Raw genomic sequence first — 20,951 nt, forward strand, 5'->3', positions numbered from 1 at the left:
GGGTTCTTTCAAGCCCCAAGTTCAAACTTCCCGGCATCACAAGGGAACTTCATAGACACATTCCCTGTCTGCAGCAGGAATGATGGGATTGACTCACCCAATCACCCACACCCTCAGGGTGTCCCCTATCCACACTCCAGTTTCTTCTCTTTCCCAGCACAGAGTAACCACCCAGCTGTGAACAGGGGCAAACCACGAGTGAGGGTTTTGCATGCTCAGGGCTTTGCTGGCCCTGTTGGCCAATTGTAGCCTTACAGCCACAGTCCAGTGTGCAGTGGCTGAACAAACCCTTGAAAGGAATATTGCCTAACACCCTTGCTTCCCACCAGGTGCCACCCTGAAGACTGGGCAGAGTGATCCCCCCACACCTGTGCGCAGGCAGACATGAGGCAGCACAGTCTGGCTCCAGGGTTTATTGCAGCTGATTCCTCCCACCATGGATAGCAGAGCTGTGGGGTGTGCGGGGCCCAGGGAGGGAGCAGGGCCTGGGCAAAGCAGGGTTCACCGGCTGCAGGGGAAGGGAACTGGCACCGTGCCCCCTCCCCCAGCACGGGAGCGGGTGCACCCACCCCAAAGCAGTGCCTGTGCCCCAGTGCCAGCCAGCATCACGGCACTGGACAAAGCTGCCCGTGTGCCCAGCGCTCCGGGCGTGGCTCCTGAGCCCCAGAGCTGCTGTGCTTCGGCTGGTGAGGGAACAGGAGCTGCGGGCAGAGCAGAGCACTGGGACTGACACGGGGATGGGGCACTGAGCTGGGGATGGTGGCACCCCCGGGTGGGGCTGGGCGAGGTCAGCACACATCTGTGGGTTTGACCAGGATGAGGGAGGCGGCGCAGTCACCGTTATCACAGAACCCTGGCCAGACGATGTAGTTCTTGGCATTGAGCAGGACGTTCTGGCACCTGTTGTACCACCACCCCCCGTAGCTCTTGGCGCAGTTCCCGCTGTACTGGTCCTGGTCCTTGTCGACCGTGCTGAACTTCATGTTGTCATGAATGCCCCCCTTCTTGGGGTGGTAGAGGGTCAGGTAATCATCCCCGTCCCCAGAATGGCGGCCCAGCCTCAGCGGGTACCCGCTGGCCTCGCTCTCCACTCTGAAGATGTCGTACTCGGCGAAGTGGGTGGCGTTGGCTTTGTCCCGCACCACGAAGCGCACCTTGTAGGTGCCCTGCTGCGTCAGCAGGTGCAGGTACTCGGTGCCCAGCCAGTAATCGCTGTGCACGTTCCCAAAGCCATACTTGTAGGTGGTCCAGGACTGCTTCCAGTTGAGCTCAGTGTCGTGAGAGTTTCTCTGGACCACGGTCCAGCCCTTGCCCTCGGTGTCCATGTCGCACCAGACCACGCGCGGGGGCGAGCGGGCCGGCTGGATCACGTACACGCCGCTGGGGCTGCCCCTGTGCAGGCGGCTGCAGTCGGGGGGGAACCCTGAGGCTGCAGCAGCAAACACAGGGTGGGGGGAGAGACAAGACATGAGTCTATCAGCACAACAGAGAGCTTCTGGAGATCAGTGAGGACTGGGGACAAAAATTAGTGGTTCTGTCTGTGGCTTTTCCATTGGCTCATCCTCAGTGAACCTGAAAGTGTTTGAGCCAGTGGCCTCTGAAAGAGCACCAGAACCTATTTCTCATTATTTGCTGTTTCATTTGGAACCTTCTAACGCATCTTGCCAAGGAAAGAAGGGTGAAAAAATCTGCCAATTATGTCCTCCAAGTTTGTCTGGCCCATATACCCTTGATATACAGAGCTGCAGCTCTTGCAGGGAGCAGAAGTATTCAAAATGCTCCACTGGATGAGGATATGTAGTGAAAATTTGTTTTCCCTCGGGCTCATGGCATTGGATAAGAAGGCTTAGTTCTGCCTTGGTCTTATAGGGGTCTCTTCCCCCAGCTTGTTACAGTTTATCTGATCTCTCATGACTTATTAGCCAAACTAATTTACAATCTAATTTGTTTTCTTAGGAAAATCTCTCATTGTCTCTCATGGGAGACAATTTGCTGTGGGTAATTCCAATTCAACCCATGAAACTCTGGGGTCTTGCAGGTAGTGTAATCCTCCCTTAAAGGGAGGAAGGGGATGTTCCTGATCCAGCAAGAGCTAAACAAAAAGCCAGATAGCTAGGAGGATCTCTCCTAGACCTGAGCCTCACAAAGATGGCACAGCAATCCTTCCAAGGTGTGCTGTTCTGGCAAAGACCCGTTGGTTTAGCATGGACCCGCCAGGGGGGTGAAGATGATCTGGCAGCAGTCAGGCTGTAAAACCCAGGGGCTGTGTGTGTGAGGAGCTCCTGTGCTGTGCAGCCCTCTGAGTGTTTGCTCACCCTCCCTGACACGGAGCAGACCCTCGGTGCCCAGGCAGTGCCCCCGTGCCCGCTACTCACCGCTCCGGGGGCTGGCGCTGGGCTTGGCCGGGCCGGCGCTGGCACACAGCAGCAGCATTGCCAGCAGGGCGGGCAGCAGGAGCAGGTCCCGCTGGAGCCAGGCTGTCCCAGCCTGCAGTCCTGGGGAGGAAAGAGCCCATCACCACGGCTCCTGCTGCACTGCTCCCAGGCAGACAGGAGGAAATTTCCTGGCCCATCCAAACCCTGTGTGCTGGCCAGCAGCAGCCCCCTACACCCTGCACTCACTCAGCTCCTGGGGGAGATGTCATCGTGCCTGGGGCAGGATCCTGAGCAGCCAACATGCCTCATGCACTGCTCAAGTAGGGAAAGGACCAAGGTGAAGCTTAGGTGCCCACAGTACCTCCCTTGGCAGGATGTGGAACACGGGCAGGCACAGGCTGGCACCAAGCGGGTGTGTTGTTTGGTGCTTTGCTCTGGCACCCCTCCTGCTCCCAGGGAAACTCACAGCTGCTGTCCTGCTCGTCATTCTCTGTGCCCTTGCATACTCACCCTGTGAGGTCTCATTTGAGCCCAGCACCACACAGAGTGAGGTGTACCTGAGCAGGGAACTCACCCATCACGACAGCACAGCTGCACAGGGCAGGAACCCAGGAACCCAGCAGGAACCACCCTGCCATGCCCAGCTGTCCATGCTGCCTTTATAGGCACTGCACACACCCATGTGTGCTCACACTCATCATTTCTAGAGGCACAAGGGGGCACTTGCAGATTGTGACTCGAGCAGTTTCCAGATCCCATGACAGCACAGCTGAGGGGAGGGACACATGTCCTGCCAGCCAGAGAGGTACAGAATAACTCCCCCATGCTGAGAGATTTCAGTTATTGACTGTCCCTACATAAACACTACATGTGAATTGCACACTTGGAGCAAAATCTGGAGAGCCATGATCAAAGTGAAGTGGAGAGACCCAGCTTTTTAAGGATATACAGAAAGTAGCAAAGGAGGAGAGGGCTATGGGACCAGTCCCAAGCACAACCTTGGAAAGTTGAGGACAGGTTCTCAAGAGAGGTGCCTGCTCACTAACCCTTCACTGGCAGGGTTTGGAACAGTCATTGGGCTGGAGCCAGTGTCCCACAGGCAGAGCTCCAGTGTCCCCTGCACCCCATGCCTGCCCTGAGCAAGGGCTCAGTTAACAAACTGGTGTCCGTGGGACCCTTTGCCACTCTCCTTCCCAATCCCCTTCTTTGGCCTGCTGAGTCCCTGCAGATCCACCTTCAGTCCCAGAAATGTTGCCCAGGAGTTTTTCTGGATCAAAATTCTCTCCAGACAAATGTTTTGGGGGGGCTGTTCTTCCTGCCAGAGGCTCCAGGGAGCTCCCTAACCTTTTCAAGTCAAATTTAGGAAGATAAAGACATGGCCCTTCTGCCTTCTTCTTCTGTGTTGGTTTCTGATCAGATTTTTTTTCATGGCACAGCTTCACACCTGCTGTTCACAGCAATCCAGGGTCAAGCAGAGGTTCCCACCAAACTTTCCATCCTGTGGAAATCAAGCAGTGCCACTTGCAGGCCTTGATGGACAGAGGCATCCAGACCTCTCCAAGACAATGGATCCCTGGTAAGGGATTCCTAGATTGACAGGACAAGAGAAAATAGCCTCAAGTTGCACCAGGGGAGTTTTAGATTAGCTATGAGGACACATTTCTTCATGGAAAAGGTTGTCAAGCACTGGAACAAGCTGTCCAGGGCAGTGGTAGAGTCACCATCCCTGGAAACATTCAGAAAACACGTGGATGTGACACTTGAGGACATGGTTTGTTGGTGAACACAGTGATGCTGAGTTGACAGTTGGATTTACTGATCATAGAGATCTTTTCCAACCTTAATGATTCCATGATTCTGTGATCAAACTCCATCTGAACCCTTCAGTGTCACCTCTGCCAGCTTGGTGGGAGGCTGGGAGCCACGGGTGAGCTGAGGAGGGGATGTCTGTCCTGCCAGCTCCAAGCTCAGTGGAAAGGGCTGAGTGTGGGCTCCATGGTCAGCTGGATCCAGGATCCCTGATACAGAGACTCAGGGCAGAGGGCAGGGCTTGAAATATTCTGTGGCAGGGATGTGAGCAGTCCATCCAGGAAATAAACCATCCACAGAGTAAGTCTAAATCCATCCAGAAAAAGTGGACAGAGAGGAGACTGCAGTCCCCCAGTGTGCTCCCAGTGTGGCTCAGGTGAGGACTGCAGGTCTTGGGCTGAGTTTAAACTGACCTCAGGGGCCCAGGAGAAGGAGGGCCAGGACAGCTGTTAGCCCTGAAAGTGCAAATCCCCCCCAGCTGGGCTGGCTGTGTGGGGCCAGCACTAAATGTGAGGGCTGGGGAAGGGGGTGTGCAGAGAATTGGAGACACAGGGTGTCCAAGACCTCTGGGTGCCTCTGGTTTGCCTCAGTGCCAAAACAGTGAAAACTTGAATGGGCTGTTTAGGGACATCTGGGTCAGTTGTGAATGTCAGGGAATGGAGGTCTCATCACTTTTCTTATTTTATTTTAATTTTTTTTCCATCTTTGAACACACTCAGGCTGATTTTTTAAAATCAAATTTCCATTCCTTCCCCTTGTGTCTGTTGGCTCTCATGACCCTGTGCACCTCCAAGGAGAGTCTCAGAATCAGAGGGTGATGGAGCAGTTTAGGCTGGGAGGGACTTCTGGAGGCCACCAGGTCCAAACCATGCTCAAGCAAGTCCTTGTCCAGTCAAGTCTTGAACACCTCTAAGAAGAGAAATGCCCCAGCCTCTCTCTGGGCACCTGTCCCAGTATTGGATCAAGCTCCTGTTAAAGCAAAGCTCTATTTATAACTTGAATTTCCACCTTCCAACTTAGATCTATTGTTTCTCATGCCACCATCATGCACCTCCTTCAAAAATCTGGCTCCATGTTCTCTGTGTCCTCCCATGAGTTGGTTGCTGTCAGCAGTGTGACCCCTTCTGTGCCTGCTCTTCTCCAGGTGGAGCAAGCCCAGCTCTCTCCAATTCTCCTGACATGCCCTGAGCTCCAGGACTCCAGCCAGCCTGGTGTCCTCCAGTGGCCTCCAGAGTTGCTCCATTCTGTTTCTTGCAGTGAGGGATCCAAAGCCAGGCACAGTGCTCTGAGGAGCCTGACTCCACCTGCTCCTCACCCTTCCACAAGGCAGCTCTAGGCAGCCCCAAGATCCCATCTCAGCCTTGTCTCCTGCAGGCTGGACAATCCCATCTTTCTCAGCATCTCCACATATCCCCTGTACTCCTGGTGCTCTTAGCTGGAACCTTCTGGAGCTGAAGCTGCTGCTCTGCACAGAGGACCCCCACACAGCCCTCCTGCCCTCCAGCTGCTGTCTCACCTGTGGAGGTGAATAACCCCTTCCCTCACCCTCATATTTTTGCAGATGCAGCCTGGAATGCAGCAGCAGCAAACAGAACTGTGGCTCTTCCAGCACTGAACATTGATCAAGGCTGGGTTGCACAGGGCTTGGAGCAGCAGGGTCTGTGGACACCTGGAAGATGTCCCTGCCCATGGCAGAGGGATGGAACAGGATGAGCTTTGAAGAAACCTTCCAACACAGACCTGTCCAGGATTCTGTGTTTCTATGAAATACACTGAACAGGAGCTGGGTGTTTGGAGAAATCCTCTCTGTGACCTTCCCCTGCCTGCTTTGCTCATCCCAGTCTTCTCATGAGCCACAGCCTCCTGTAAAGGCTGGCTGGCAGCTGCTGGAGAAGCCCTGCTGAGCCCTCAGGCACAGCAGGGTCCCTGAGCAGTGCCCACACTGCAAGGACACAGTCTGTGACAAAACCCTGCCTGTCCAGCCCAGAGTGGCTGCTGGGCTGCAGGAACCCCATAACTCAGATCACTGCAGCCGTCCATCCCTGGGAAAAGGGAGGTCTGGCATTTTCTGTAGACATTCTGAGTACTCCTAGAGCAGAGAGAGGCTTGAAGTGAGACCATTTTACCTCAGTGGCACTTCATGATGCCAAAACCCCCTTGTGATTGCTGCAAGGGCCACCCTGGTGTGGGGGGGACCACAGGGAGTGGGGCAGCACAGGGGGCAGGGTGGCAGGGGCAGGAGGCACTGGAGGGGAACTTTCTGAAGTTCAGGGCACAGTTTCCCAGGAACACTGGAGTACCTCTTCCCTGAAGGGTCTGTGGGGTTCCCAGGGGCTGCTGAGCTCAATGTCAACTCTGCAGAGAGTGATTTACTCCTGGTGTTTGATCTCCATCCAGGAGGTGAAAGTCATCTGGGTATTTACTCACCAGTTGAGCTCTGTGGAGATGCCCCAAGAACGTCATTCCCTGGGGAAACACTGCACACTGAATTGTGGTTATTTTAAAGCAATTGCTTATTGGCACCAAATTATTTGCTTTGCCTCTGAAGAAAGCTCTTCACCCGTGGGACACACAGACTTCTTTGGCTGAGGTGTCACTTGATGGTGAAGAGCAAATAAGCCCTAAGCCATGGTCCTGCTGCCAACCAGAGGCAAGTTTGGGTCTCATGCCTCCACCCCCTCACCTGCTCCACCTTATAACTTTCAGGCTGGACACCCCTGCAGCCAGGCCAGAACCAGCCAGCCTTGTGCTCCACAGGGTCCCAGAGACAGCATGGGTGAGTGTGGGATGGGATGGGATGGGATGGGATGGGATGGGATGGGATGGGATGGGATGGGATGGGATGGGATGGGATGGGATGGGATGGGATGGGATGGGATGGGATGGGATGGGATGGGATGGGATGGGATGGGATGGCACCTCTGTGTGTGACTGCAGGTCACAGGGTACCCCAGCACTTTGCTGTCCCCCCCATACCCTGAATATCCTGGCACCTTGTCTGTGCCTGCTCTGCCCTGGGCTGGGAGCTGGGGCAGGAGCCTTCATGCTCTGCTATTGCCAGCTTGTACCAGTGTAGCCCTGGAGTGCCACACAGACCATTTTACAAGTTTTGTATTTACCATTCTTTGCAATTTTCAGTTCTCCAAGGGAAGTGTTAAATACTCTAGTCTAGAAAAGGGATTTTTTTAGATTTTCCTGGTGAATGCATGATATTGAACAGATCTGGAGGTCAGATGCTCAAAAGCACATTGCTGTCCCCAGCAGAACACCCACAAGGGGCTGATCCTCCTCCTGCATCTCCTTCCTATGCAGACTTCTCATGGCCAGTCCCAGGGGAAGGGCTGGCAGTGAGGAGAGCATTTCTTCCCTGGGGGCTTCAAGGAAAAGTATCTTTAAATAAGCCCCTAAACACAAGTATATCAACACAGCAAATGTTATGCAGGAACTGAGAAGTGAATCAGTTGGACTGAAGTGTTTGAAAGACTTGCTGTAAAGCTGTAACCAGCACAAATGGTGGGGACATCTCTGAGCATTCCCAGAAAGGGGTGTTTGTCTCTAGGGTGGCTGCAATTCCAGGGTTCCAGGTTGGCATCCATGATCATTTTTGTTCTCAGGCATCCCAGAGAATGGTGCCAAACCCAGGTATCCCTGGGAAATGCAATAGGTGTTGGCTCTGCTGGGTTTTGAACAGAGAGGAGCTCATACTGGTAATCTGCCAGGTGAGCTGTGTCTTAGCAGAACAGAATTCCCCTTGGGCAGGCATCTCCACAACAACCTACTCTTTAGGAATCATGACAAACTTTCTGTTATTTTACTTAGGCTGAATCCTGCAAAAAGTGTGCTGGTTTTCCCTAGTGCTCTGAACAGAGCAGAACAGACCAGCTGCCCACATATGGAAATCTTGAAGTAGCCACATAACCACAGAAAGGGCTTAATCTGCCCCAGACCCATTCTAGCTCCTGAAGGTCTGTGCTGCCTCTCTCTGTCATGCTCCTTGCACACAAGGCCCTGCCTGGGGTTTGTTCCCACCCAGGGTCTTGCTGCCCACAGCCCCAGGGCAGTGCCAGCTCAGCCCCCATGAATGGGAGATGGGAAACAAGGGGATTCCTCCCTCTGTGTTTGTTGTTATCTCTAGTCCTGGGATTTCTGATTATGGACACTTTGGGGTTGGACAAGGTTTCAACATTTCTTTGGTCTCAAATACCACTGCAGCAGGTGCCACCACAAATGACTCCTCTGATGTGCACATGAGAGCTCATCTAAATGAACTTGTCTGCATGGGGCTCATGGCTCTGAGGGAACTCTACACAGAGTTTTAGTTTCCTGTTTTGCTCTGAATGGAATTAGTGGCTTTCCAGTAGAATAGTCATGACCTCTTTCTTCCAATCTCTTCCCATTTCAGCTACCCAGTGCCATTGTCTCCTACTTTTGACCTGCCTGCTGGCCCTGGCAGCATCTTTTCCTGATGTTGACATAAGAAACTTGTACCTCCTCAATGGCACCATGGATGACATTATGAATGCTCCCCCACAGTCCTCCCAGCTCGGTAGGTATGGCCCTCCAACAGGGAGAGGCAAACAAGGTCCTGAGCAGTCAGATGTGACTCAGCCTACATTCTCAGCAGCCTGCCCACACCTCTGTTACACCAAGGCAGGACTAAGCACTGACCTGAACAGGAGTAACCTTAGGGTCCCCCTCTGCTTGCTGCCTGCCTCATCTCCTGCATGACATGAAGTTCTTCTGTCCATAAGGGACAGAATAGCCCAAATCTCAGAGCTCACAGGAGAAAGGACAATTTGGCCTCACTGGCAGCAAGACCAAGGCCAGAGTCTTGTGGGCCATGTGCTCTTCCTTGGAGAAGGGTTAAAGATGCTCACAGTGTGTTTTGAAGGCATGGAGAACAGTCCCCATCTCTGGAAATCACAAGGTCAGTGGAGAACTGAATTCAAGGAAGACCTCAACACAAAGAGGAAATAAATGAAGTTTATACAAAGAGTTTCAGCAGTGGCACTGGCACAGGGCAATCAGCCAGGTGATGGCACAGAGTCACCTACAGGTACCAGGGTATGCTGGAGCTATGAGGAAGCCTTGAAGGAATGCTTGGGAAAAAAGCCAGGGGCTGTGGGTGGGATGTGGCATGGCAGAAAGAGCTGATTCCCTTCCAAGGGAGGAGGAAGTGTGCTCAGCAGAAGAGTTCAAGGTCCAAGTGTTTGGTGTTGGTTCCAGATCAGCTGTCAGGAAACTGCCGGCATAGGGAGTACTGTGACTGAGACAAGAGCCTGAGACAAGAGCTCAGCAAGAACTGAGTAGAGAAAGAATGTGTGCTCTGGGCTCCACAATGCCCTCAGGAGCATGGTCTGATTTCGGGGTTGGCTTGTGCAGGGCCAGGAGCTGGACTTGATGACCCTTGTGGTTTCTTTCCAACCTGGGATATTCTATGATTTTGTGATCTCTCACCTACAGCACTGGTAGCGTGCTCTGAAAACATCAGCAGCATGAATGCATGCTGGGTGAGCAGGGAGGCATGCCAGAAAGGACAGGACAGCATTCCAAGCCTTGATTTGGAGAAGAGTGCTTCCAAGGGATGGGGCATGAAGGCAGAAAGGAGCAGAGGCAGCCTGCCTTACAGTACAAACATGAGTGAGCAGCTTCATATGGCTGTAGTGAAAGTAAATGCCAGGGTGGGAAAGTCCCCCACACCATGTCACTTGAGGGATTCCCACCCCACACAGGCTCAGGTTGTAAAGAAAATCAAAGGGAGTCAAAAAGAGAGTGAATACCCAAATTCAGAAAGTCTGGCAGGCAGACTATGTCAGGAATGGGCTTATACAGAGTGTGAGAGGCTGAAGGTAAACACTTCACAAGGGAGGAGGAAAGAGTGCCAGCTGAGACTGGGAGCAGGGAGCAGGTATTTGAGGATGTCAGAGCAGCAGCTGCAGGGTTAACTGCCCGTTTTAGAGTGGGGACAGGAATGGCTTTTGTGATTCCATAAGCCTGTGACTCATCCCTCTGTTTTGGAGCCCTCAGTGGATAGAGAGATGTCCTTGCAAAAGAATTGCACTAACTCATTCTAAACCACCCTCTCTTCCAGCAACACCCTTCAAATTCCCTTTTGAGGAGACACCTCTCCCAACTCCTGACACCTGAGCTGGTTTTCCTGTGTCTGCTCTCACATTTCTTCTCCTCCTCTTTAATCTCTCTTCTTCCCAAGTCCCTAACTGCTGCTGCACTAACAACCATCTTCCCAGTGTTGCCACCACCATCTGGGTTTTCCCTACACAGCATGCCCGAGTCCTTTCCACCAAAAAAACATCAGCCTCACTCTAACACTGTGTAAATTCTCCCAATTTACCAACTTGCTGATGTCTGAAATTGGTAAATTCCTCTGGAATTAAGAACAGTAACAGAAAAACTGGAATATCACCTGGAGAAGATTGAGCTCTTCTAGCAGGCATTTGAGATGTCAGCTCTCCACACTCACTCCTGTCTCCTGTGTTGCTTTAGATGATGGTGATGGACATGTCCGACAGGCCAGAGACCTCGCCCACCACGCCCCAGTGAGCCACGGTGAGTCTGAATCTGCCTGGGGGCTGCCACCAGCTGTGCCCATCCAGAGCTCTCACACAACTGACCCATGGGTTACAGGAGCACTGGCTCCTCCCAGGAATATGCTGAGTTTCAGATGTGCTGCAGAGGTGCCACAGCTCTCAAGGGACTCTGCTGCCAGCTGTGTCCTTGATGAGGTGCTTTTGCATGGGGAATTTTCCAGATAAAGATCCAAACTGGAAAGTGATGCTTCATTACTGGGAAGTGGTGATTACTCATTTTCCTATTTTCACTACACAGCTGATGAGAAGACCGGATCTGACAGAATTACTGATCTGGCTGGGTCAACATTAGCCCATAAGGCCAAAGATAGGTTCTACCTGGTCCTATCCCACCTACCTGGTGGGGACCACCAGTGACAGAGGTACTGGGAGTGGAGCAAATTCCTTCCCAGCAGTGTGTAGGTGCATTCAGCTGGTTTTTGTATGAGGTGTGGACATTCTGGAGCATGGAAAGGCCATAATCAGATCCAACAAGTCAGGAAGTCTTTAAAGAGCTACTTGGGTAAGGCCAGCGAACAGCAATGGCTTTGCCCTGTTGAGATCCCAAGGGCTGATTTAATTGTTAGAAATAGGGATGTCATTATCACCCTCTCTCTGGGGCAAAGCACTGAACCTTTGTGCTGTACCAGCAGGTGACTTTGTCCCCCAGATTTGCATTTCTCTGTGGTGATACATCATCTTCATGACACAGGCAAATCAGAGACTGAGCCCATCCTGGATGAGGGTCCTTGGGTGACAGCAATGCCTGGCTTGGTCTCACCAGACATTTTTGCAGTGTGTGCCCATCAGTTTGAATCCAGTCTTAGGAAGATGTGAAGCTCAACTCTTACATTGATCATGTCAAGATTTTTATTTACTCTTGTAAGTAAATCAAAATCAAGCATGGCAAGAGTATAGCCTAGGAATGTGTGTGTAAAAGGATGTAGCACAAAATAAACACCCCACTTTCAGGGGATTTAATAACCAGCTCTTGTTTCCAGCCTCAGCCTGGCCCAAGGACTGCAGTGAGATTCCCCGTGGCAGCCACAGTGGTGTGTACATCATCCAGCCCAAGGGGCTGCACCACCTCGTGGTGTACTGCGAGATGAACGTGACCCACGGGGGCTGGACCGTGATCCAGAGGAACCAGAGGGACACCCCCGTCACCTGGGCCGAGTCCTGGAGCACCTACAAGTTTGGCTTTGGCAACGTGCGCACCGAGTACTGGCTGGGCACCGAGTACATCCACCAGATCGCCAAGCAGAAGGTTTACCAGGTCAGGTTTGTCATCCAGGACTCTGCTGACGCCTTCAGCTTCGCAGACTACAACCTGTTCAGCGTGGAGGACGAGTCCCAGGGCTACCGGCTCAGGCTGGGCTCCTACAATGGCACAGCTGGGGATGCCATGACCTCAGACAATCCCAACAACATGCATGACAACATGAAGTTCTCCACAAAGGACCGGGATCAGGACACCTACAGTAAGAACTGTGCCTACAGCTACGAGGGAGGGTGGTGGTACTCATCCTGCTATTCTGTGCGGCTGAATTACAAGGGTGGCATGACATGGGGCAACCTGTGCAAGGGGAACTGCAAATCCTCTCTTATCCTCATCAAACCAGCTTCATATTGTTAGTGCTTCTTCCTCCTCCTGTCCACAGTGGGCACTCTGCAAAGGCTCTGCATGGCCGAAAAGTGTGAGCCTCTCTGGAGCAGAGCGAGGAGCACAAGGGTAGCAGGGCTTTAATGAAATGCCACTTTACAATCCCCCACTCCAATTGCACACTCCCCTCTGCTCAGCTCCATGCTCCATTCCCCTGTGCTTGCCAGTGATTCCTTGTTATTATGTTCATAATCAAGAATTAAAAAAACATTTATGAAATTTGTGGATTCCACGTGTACCTTCTCTGTAGGAGGAAGACACACAGCCCTGGAGTTACATCAGTTTCCTTGCTGTCTCCAGAGCTCACAGAAAGCAAAAAAGCTGCATGCCCCAAATTTAATGTATTCTGAGCCTCTCTGCAGTGTTTGATAAAGCATCCAATAAACATGCTTGCTTGAGCTCATTCTTCAGCAACGATATCTGCTCTGTACCTCTGATCTTCTCCCCTGAGACCCAAGAAATCCCATGTCAGGTGCCAGGACTGGAGTCTTGAAGCTTCTCATAGATTCACAGCCTGGTTTGGGTTGGAAGGGACCTTAAAACCCATCTCATTCCAGACCCCCTGCAATGGTAGGGACACCTTCCACTAAACCAGGTTACTCAGCCTGGAGAGAGAAATCCTTGAGTGTTTCTCATACATGTAAGAAAATTAAACCCAGTTACACTGTGATAAAGGTCCTGTGATCTGCATGGGGATGTTCAGAAGGGACCTGGCATGTGGGAGAACTGATCCTACATCATCACCACAGTCATGAGTCAGAAGGTGAGGCAATGTCCTGGTGCCAAGGTCCTGCTCCTGCTAGGAGGCTGAACCCATCAGGATGTGTTCAGTGCTGCCTGGCTGTCTGTACTGCCATGCTTTGATCCTGCAGAAACAGGATTTCAAAGCCATCAGTAGATCTGTCTGCTGTGATCATGAAGCAATGAACTTAAATGGACACAAAGGAGAAGCAGGTTAGGTGTTAGAAATTCTCCACTTGAATTAGGAGAGGCTAATGAGGGCAGACCTAACTACAGGAATGGGACCACTATATTCAACTTTCTGATGGATCAGATTTAGATGAACCTTTGCCAGGAAAAGACCAGACAGACCTAATGCTGTGAGGCTGAATGACAGGGTCCCTAACAGCTCCTTTGTCCCATGATTGTTCCAGTACTGCCAGGACAGACTGTAATTCTGGTATTCATAAACCCTGCCTGGTTTGTCCTGCAGCAGCACAGTAACAACCATGAGTTTCACTTCATGCGACTTAGGGAAAGCCCATCCCTGGCCCACCAGCTGCAGAGTCCAAGAGGTGCTGGGACCCATCCAGAGAGGTTTGAGAAATTAGAAAACACTGAGAGAAATGAGCAGTAGGGGATGTCCCAGACAGAAAGAGCCTGACTCTGCTCCAGGGAATGCCCTCAGCACTGCAGAGCAGGGGGCACCTGCACCTGGGGATGTCTGAGGAGAAACTGAGCTTGGCTACTCCTTCTGGAAGCGTCTCCTGGGGCTGTACTTCCCCCACTGAGAGCCTCCAGGCACTGAGCCCCCCAGAACAGAGCATGAAGCACTGGTGGGGCTCCAGGAACAGCCTGCGCCCACCTTGGAATGTGCATCACAGCATAGGGAGGGGAAGCACAGAGCAGCTCCAGCATGGATTTGCACTGGTTGGAAGAGCAGCTCTCCTGTGCCAGGGTCAGAAGCTGGTACAGCAAGGAGACATGGCTGCTAGGGGGGCTCTGGAATTTTTCTACTAGGTTTCTGAATCCCTGCAAACATTTAGTGACCCTGTGGCAGCAGTTCCTGGTCCCAGTGGGGCAGCCTTCCTCAGGGCACGAAGGGACCCATGCAGACCTGGCGTGGAAGGGTGTCCCAGTGACAGGGAATCCTAGTGACAGAGAGCCCCAGTGACAGGGAATCCCAGTGACAGAGAGCCCCAGTGACAGAGAGCCCCAGTGACAGAGAGCCCAAATAACAGGGTGCCCCACTGACAGGCTGTTGTCGGCTCCAACCTTTCCCGAGCCAAGGGGTGACAGGGCACCGGGCTGTGACCGGCAGCACCAGGCAGTGACAGTGAAACCGCGGTGGCGGCAGGAGGGACTGGCAGAGTGGTGTGCGGGACGCTCACAGAGAGCTGCAGGGTGCGCAATGGGGTCTGCAGAGCGTGCACGGAGGGTGCAGGATGCAGAGGGCGGAGTGCAGAATCCGTGTAGCGGGTGCAGGGTGCGCACAGGGGTACAGGATGCGCACAGCGGGTGCAGGGTGCGCACAGAGGGTTCAGGGTGCGCTCATGGGGTGCAGGGTGCGCACAGGGGGTGCAGGGTGTGCACAGAGGGTTCAGGGTGCGTACAGAGGGTTCAGGGTGCGCACAGAGGGTTCAGGGTGTGCACAGGGGGTTCAGGGTGCCCTCATGGGGTGCAGGGTGCGCACAGGGGGTGCAGGGTGTGCACAGAGGGTGCAGGGTGTGCACAGGGGGTGCAGGGTGTGCACAGAGGGTTCAGGGTGTGCGCAGGGGGTGCAGGGTGCGCACAGGGGGTGCAGGGTGTGCACAGCGGGTTCGGGTTGCGCGCAGCGGTTTCAGGGAGCGCGGAGCAGGAGCAGTGCCGGTGTGCCCGGCCGGGGGCGGCGCGGTGCGGAACGGGAGCGCTCCGCGCTCCGCTGCGGCTCCTTTAAGACCGGCGGGGGCGACGGGCGCGAGGCGGCGCGCGCGGCTCCCGGCGGCGGGGGGTCCCGGTCCCGGTCCCGGTCCCGGTCCCGGTCCCGATCCCGATCCCGGCCCATGTCCCGGCCCGCGGCACCGCCCGGCTCCCCGCGCCGGCTCGGGGCGCTGAGCACGGCGCAGCTCCGCGCTCTGCTGCAGGACGAGCCGCGGCTGCAGCGCGCCGCCCGCCTCAGCAGGAAGGTACGGCCGGGGCGGGGGGCCGGGGGGGCCGCTCCCGCAGCTCGGGCCGTGCGGAACTCGCTCCTGCGGGGCTGTCCCGGTGCGCAAGGTGGAGCCGCCCGGGAACGGGCACTGCGGGGCCGGGCGTCTCCCGGGTCCCGCCGGGCATCTCCCGCCGCCCGCTGCCCTTATCTTGACGCCCGTATTCCCGAGGGCTCCCGAGGAGCCGCAGAGTCACCGGCGGGGCGGGGGAGCCTCGGCTCGGGCATCCCGACCGCGGCTGCGCGCGGCTCCCGGTGCTGATGGCTCGGGCCACCAAACCTATGGCCATCAAATCCATTGCCACCAAACCCATGGCCACCAAACCCCATCCTCTGTCCCCGCATCCCCGAGATCTGCTGAGGCCCCGGCCCCTCGCCCGCCCTCCAGCCAGGTCTGGTTTTCCGCAGCCGGGCTGAGCCCCGCGCTCTGCCGGCTCCGCTGCGGAAATGGGCGCAGGTTTTTGTAGAATCGCTCTCAGCCCGATTGCAGCGTCTTCCCCAGGTGGCCCCGAGTGCAGACGGTGTGTGCGCAGCGAGGGGAGGGTGCGCGTCCCTTCTGTGACATCCCTGTCCTCTGCCGAGCCCTTCCCTGCAGAGGGGCTGGGCAGCAGCTGAGGTTTGCCGCGGCCAGGTTTAGCCACCCGGCTGCATTCCCGGGGGATGCACCCCCTTTGCAGGCAAAGCAGAGGGATGGAGACAGTGCAGAAAAAGAGGGTTCGTTCACCCCTCGATGGACACGGACACCCACCCAGCAAGGTGCTGGATCTGACTGGTTCTGCCCGTTTCTCTCATTGCTGACACACACGGCCCCAATCCCATCCCCACAGTTCCAGAGTCTACAGCTGGAGCGGGAAACGTGTTTGGCTTCAAACTGCACCCAGGCCAGGGTGAATCTGTCGCTGCGCCCACGGCTGGAGGATGGGAAGGCCTCCCTGGCCATCAAGTACCAGGAGCTGCAGGAGATCCGGGAGGCGTGTTGGGACAAGCAGCAGCGCCTGGGTGAGTGGGTGCAGCCGATGGGCTGAGGCACAGCCTGCACATCCCCTGAGCATTCCCTGAGCAGCCCCTGTTAATATGAGGGTCTGGTGGACTCAGCATTCTTGAACCTGCCCCAGGGAAATGGTTCAGCCGTGATCAGGAGTGCTGGGGGATGATGCTCCCTGTGACACAGCAAATCCTTAGCTGGGAGCAGTCATAGAATCACAGAATCATTTGGGCTGGAAGGCACCTAAAGATCCTCTCATTCCACCCTCCTCTGTGGAGGGACACCTTCTCCTCGACTAGGTTGCTCCAAGCCCAGTCCAACCTGGCCCTGAACAATTACAAGGATGAGGCATCCACAGCTTCTCTAGGCAACCTGTTGCAGGGTGGGATGGAAGCCGTGGTGTGCAGGTGGCTCCAGGGATGTTTGGGGTGTTTCAGTGCAAGGAGGGGGGCACCTGATTCTTGGGGATGGGAAAGACTGCAACCTCAGCAGAGGGGGTATCCAGGGCAAGGTTGGCAGCCCCATCCCCTTCTAACACACAGAGGCTTACCTGGAGAAGTGGAGCCCACAGAGTGCCCTGGGCCAGCTCCAAGCCAAGCTTGATGCCTCTGAAGCAGAGTCAGAGGTGAGTTAGCTGAGACCCCTGAGCTGTTGTCCCTTCCTTACCAGGGGCCATGGAGTGTCTCCATGCCCTCCCATATGCCAGGGCCTGAAGAAGAGTCCTGGATGCTGGGGGGGCTCCTTCTAGTCCCCCTGTCCATCCCACAGGAACAGATAAAGCAGTTCCTGACCCAGGAGCTGCCCCTCGAGTCCTTTCTGGAGTCCTTCTGCCAGAGCCGCACACAGTCCCACATCTGCCGGACACAGCTGGAGAAACTGCAGGAGCTGCTGCAGAAGGAGCAGCTGCAGAAGGACCAGGTGGGCAGGGACCCTGTGGGGTGCCCAGGTGCCCCAGCTAGCATGGCACCAGCCCGCCTTGCCCCATTGCAGAGTGGAGTAGCCCCCAAAGCCTTTGATCTCTCCTACGGCTTTGTGCCTGCCTTCCTCATCCCCTCGGAGGCTGTTGTGCCCTTTCCCGTGCCGGCTGCACCTCCCAAGCACCGTCTCCCAGCCCTGGGACAGCAGCCAGCATCTCCCTGCTCCGAAACTCCCAGCCCGGGCTCTCCCCTGCGCCTCGTTGGACACATCCCCCTGCTCAGTCCCCAGCCCGGCCGCGGGCAGGAGCAGCCACAACACCAGAATCAGGAGCCTCCACACCGGTAGCAGGGCAGGGATGGGGCTGTCCCTGCTCCTGTGCCTCCACGGGGGCTGTGCAGCAACACCGCGGGCAGGGAACGTGAAGGGTGGGGGGTGGTGTAGGCACAGCTCCAGAGGGCTGCAGGGGCTGTGGGGCACATGGGTGGGTGCTCACAGAGGGATGGAGGTGCTCGGGTGGGGCAGGTGCCAGGGCAGGGTAGGGGGTCCTGCATTTGGGGAGCTGCTGGAGGGAGGTCTCTGCATCCACAGCAAAAGGAAAGGTGGCAGGAAGTGGGGGTGGGTGGCTTGTAGGGATGTCCGTGGGCTTAGTTGGGAGGGATAGCAGGGAAAGGGCACAGGAGCACGCGGTGTGCCACATGCTACCTAAATAAAGCCTCTTTCCATGCTCCATGTGTGCTATTTGCATGCTCTGCCCTTTGGCTCTGGCTATGAACAGCAGGGTGGGACAGGCAGGGAAGAAAGGGTTAACAGGGAGCACGTGCCAGGTTTGGAGGTGACTGGCAGCCAAGGAGAGCCCTCCAGCCTGAGGAGCCCCCATACCTTTCATTTGCACTTGATTCAGGACATCCCTTCCCTGGGGAAGCTGAGAGCTCCTGCAAGGGGTGCAGAGCCTGCCATGGATGTGTTTTCCTCAAGAGAGGTGCCAGGGACCAGTTTGGCCCTGCACGTGGGGAAGGATTTTGGTGCCCAGAGATGTCTCCTGCCAGCAGCAAAACCCTCACCCCATGGAGGGTTACACCCCATGGCCAGCTGGGCTTGCTCATAGCTTGGCAGCCACTGGTCACATCAGCCTGTTCTTGTGTCAGGGGCCATTGTCATTCCTTATCTACCTCCCCCATTCTACCAGTCATCACTGGAAAAAGTGACAGCAGGCCTGAGTTCTCAGCCTGTTTCATCCCAGGCTCTTCTGTTCCTGTCCCTAGTATCACACAATGGATGGTGAGTCCAAGGGGTGGTGTTCCCCTGGTTCCTCCAGCTGCAGCCTCCTGGGCATCCTGGGGTGCTTGTTCCCTGTTGTGGCATGTCCATTGTGTTGGTTTTAGCTTTTGGGTTGGTTTCAGACTTGTGCTCTCAGACCCTGTGTGGCTGTATAATTCTTTTCCTCTTTCCCAGCTGCCTGCCCAACCTGCGTTTTTCCACTGGTATGTAGACCCCTTGGAAATCATCCCAAGCAGGAGAAGGCCCTGCTCAGGCTACAAAACACCCCAGAATACAGCCTGCTGTGTCTGATCACCCTCCCCCAGTAAGGCTACCTGGCCTTACCCCAAACTCATTTATGGCTAATATTCCAGTATTACAAATTAAAGCAGGTTTAAAACTAGGATAAACAGGGGACCAGCCACTGTGGCTTTATTGGCATGTGAGAGGTGCTAGTCATTGCAATATCTGGAATTTCACAAAACACTTGCTGTGTTCCTAAGTCCCAGTTTGGGCTCAGCCTGTCAAGGAGAGGCTTGTTTGCCAGTCAGGCTCTGTGCTCAGGGCACCAGCCACAGCACTGAGGCATCAGGTGGTGCACAAGGAGCCAAGGCACGCAAAAACTACCCCAAAACCCAGGCAGTGCCTGCTTTGCATGTCTCACAGGGCTGGACAGCCCCAGGCTGTGTGGGTCTGCCACCAGCTCCAGGAAAAACCTCCCCGGCCCCATGCAGAGTGGTGACTCAGGGTGAGCAGCCTGGGGAAGGTGAGTGTGTCCTGTGAGAGCTGCAGCAGCCCAAGTGACAGTCTAAGCACCAAGGTAAGCTGTGCTGCCATGGTCTGTCTGTCTGTCTGTCAGTCCATAGGAGCCCTGCAGCACCCCAGGCACCTGGCCTGTTCAGGAAGCACTGGGCAGGCCCTGGCAACCCCATGGTCCTGCTGGGCTGGCCACCACCCCACTGCAGGGTGGGGAACCTTGGGATCCTTTGGGAAGCTGCTGAGCCAGGTGAGCCCCTGCCCCGGGGAGGCTCCTTCCATCCTGCCCAATTTGGAGCACACACGAGATGGCCCCAGGAGGGGGAATGGACACCCCAGGTGTGGTGATCCTGGCAGGGGTTGCCCCTGGTGCCCCCTGTATCCCTGGGGATTGAGGGGTATCTGCCTGCCCAGTGCCACCAACAGCTCCAGCCCCTTCACAGCCAGCTGGAACTGGGGACAAGGTTCTGCACAGGGCAGACAGGACATTGGTGCAGAAGCTGACAGTGGACAGAGTGACCCCCTCTGCCCCTCCTGCCTGCACAGTGCCCCTCCCTGCCTGTCCCTGCCCTGCAGAATGAAGTCAAGGAGGGTAAAGGTGCTCCTGCTCACCCTGGGGAGGGGGAGGAGAGGTTGCCACTGAGTGTGCACCTGCATTCATTTCTGCTGGGCCAGGCAGCAGTCTGGGCCCAGCCCAGCCCCTCTGGCAGCTGGTGTGCCAAACCTGGGCAGGGAGCTGGGGGTGAAAGCCAGGCTGGATAAGGAGCAGCCCCCAGCCCAGGAGAGCCAGAACAGCTGGGGGAAAAGGAAAAAGGGTGTCCCCCACTCGCCCAGAAAATCCTGATCCACAACCCCCAGGCAGTGGGGTGCAAAACGGGTACAAACCTGGAGTGGGACCAGCCAGGAAGGGGGTGCCAGTGTGCCCCAGCTGGGGCCCCCGGAGCAGGCACCAGGGCTGTTGAGGGAGATCTATTAACAATTAACTCTATTAACCAAGGAGTGGCCCCAGGGGATGCTGCTGAAGGGGGGAGGAGCTGCCCCCCATCCTCAGGTGCTGCCAACCGTAGCAACCCTTCCCTGGGAGGGCAGAGCCACCAGCAGCACGACTGGGGTGCAGAGCTCTGCCCACACAGGTAAGGGCTGGGGCTGTACCAGGGGCTGTCCCCTCATCCACATCCCTGCCAGACCAGCCCCTTTTGGGGGCCAGAGGCTGATGGCCACCCGTTATTGCTGCTCAGGACTCTGCTCCCCCAGCCTGCAGCTCCCTGTTCCTGCCCCTCATGTCCCCAGCCCAGCTGGCACCATCGGAGATCTGCCAGCAGCCACGTTTGACCCCTTCCTTTCCAAAGAGTGGCCAGCTACTCCAGGAGGAGGCCCTGATGAGGCACTGAGAGCCCACACCCCCAGCCTGGAGCACTCAGCAGCTGAGGGGGAGCAGCTCAGCACCCCAAACCTGCAGCTATGGGGATGTCAGCCCATGAAAAGGGGCTGGGGTAGGAGTGGGGAATGGGGTCTGCATGGAGCTTGGAAGGCCTCAGCACCATCAGGTTCACCCAGTTTAAGTTTCCCTGGAGCCTTAGATTTCCTTAGCTTGTCACAGCATCAAGTTACCAAATGGTTGTTAACTACTCAGATTTTGGTGCTTCCCTTTGATGTCTGTTGTCGGTGAAGACACTTAAAAGAGTGGGAATGAGCA

The 20,951-nt window shown here is 55.5% G+C and overlaps 3 protein-coding genes across 4 annotated transcripts; 2 read left to right on the forward strand and 1 right to left on the reverse strand.

Annotated features, from left to right (window-relative positions):
• Window positions 1-788: 788 nt before the first annotated feature.
• On the reverse strand, window positions 789-6,647 carry LOC117006197 (fibrinogen-like protein 1-like protein). Its single transcript, XM_033078559.1, has 5 exons — window positions 6,612-6,647; window positions 4,520-4,581; window positions 2,950-2,969; window positions 2,376-2,495; window positions 789-1,429 (listed from the first exon to the last, which is right to left on the reverse strand). The coding sequence occupies exons 1-5, from the start codon at window positions 6,645-6,647 to the stop codon at window positions 789-791; spliced, it is 879 nt and encodes a 292-aa protein (XP_032934450.1).
• Window positions 6,648-6,956: 309 nt separating this feature from the next.
• On the forward strand, window positions 6,957-12,407 carry LOC117006198 (fibrinogen-like protein 1-like protein). Its single transcript, XM_033078560.1, has 4 exons — window positions 6,957-6,960; window positions 8,587-8,730; window positions 10,689-10,751; window positions 11,773-12,407. Exons 1-4 carry the CDS (start codon window positions 6,957-6,959, stop codon window positions 12,405-12,407), a joined length of 846 nt encoding a protein of 281 aa, XP_032934451.1.
• Window positions 12,408-15,163: 2,756 nt separating this feature from the next.
• Window positions 15,164-17,969, forward strand: VPS37D (VPS37D subunit of ESCRT-I). 2 transcript variants are annotated; one of them, XM_033078176.2, is made up of 5 exons: window positions 15,164-15,319; window positions 16,167-16,338; window positions 16,867-16,949; window positions 17,093-17,242; window positions 17,315-17,969. In XM_033078176.2, exons 1-5 carry the CDS (start codon window positions 15,197-15,199, stop codon window positions 17,585-17,587), a joined length of 801 nt encoding a protein of 266 aa, XP_032934067.1. In that variant the 5' UTR covers window positions 15,164-15,196; the 3' UTR covers window positions 17,588-17,969. The 2 variants fall into 2 exon arrangements, with proteins under 2 accessions (XP_032934067.1, XP_032934066.1); XM_033078175.2 differs by having other exon boundaries at window positions 17,093-17,969.
• The last annotated feature ends 2,982 nt before the right edge of the window (window positions 17,970-20,951 follow it).

The sequence above is a fragment of the Catharus ustulatus genome, chromosome 22 (assembly GCF_009819885.2).
Source record: "Catharus ustulatus isolate bCatUst1 chromosome 22, bCatUst1.pri.v2, whole genome shotgun sequence".
Classification (NCBI taxonomy): Eukaryota; Metazoa; Chordata; class Aves; order Passeriformes; family Turdidae; genus Catharus; species Catharus ustulatus.

What these genes read in the sequence shown, in the direction of transcription:
- LOC117006197 (XM_033078559.1), bottom strand. Translation starts at nt 6,647, where the DNA reads ATGACGTTCTTGGGGCATCTCCACAGAGCTCAACTG. An exon ending in CAGCTGTGCTGTCGTGATGG is followed by an intron (nt 2,496 to 2,949) that starts GTGAGTTCCCTG and finishes TTTCCTCCCCAG; the next exon opens with GACTGCAGGCTGGGACAGCC. An exon ending in CAGCGCCAGCCCCCGGAGCG is followed by an intron (nt 1,430 to 2,375) that starts GTGAGTAGCGGG and finishes TTGCTGCTGCAG; the next exon opens with CCTCAGGGTTCCCCCCCGAC.
- LOC117006198 (XM_033078560.1), top strand. An exon ending in CCCACAGTCCTCCCAGCTCG is followed by an intron (nt 8,731 to 10,688) that starts GTAGGTATGGCC and finishes GTGTTGCTTTAG; the next exon opens with ATGATGGTGATGGACATGTC. An exon ending in CCACGCCCCAGTGAGCCACG is followed by an intron (nt 10,752 to 11,772) that starts GTGAGTCTGAAT and finishes TCTTGTTTCCAG; the next exon opens with CCTCAGCCTGGCCCAAGGAC.
- VPS37D (XM_033078175.2), top strand. Translation starts at nt 15,197, where the DNA reads ATGTCCCGGCCCGCGGCACCGCCCGGCTCCCCGCGCCGGCTCGGGGCG. An exon ending in GGACAAGCAGCAGCGCCTGG is followed by an intron (nt 16,339 to 16,866) that starts GTGAGTGGGTGC and finishes TCTAACACACAG; the next exon opens with AGGCTTACCTGGAGAAGTGG. An exon ending in CCTCTGAAGCAGAGTCAGAG is followed by an intron (nt 16,950 to 17,092) that starts GTGAGTTAGCTG and finishes TCCATCCCACAG; the next exon opens with GAACAGATAAAGCAGTTCCT.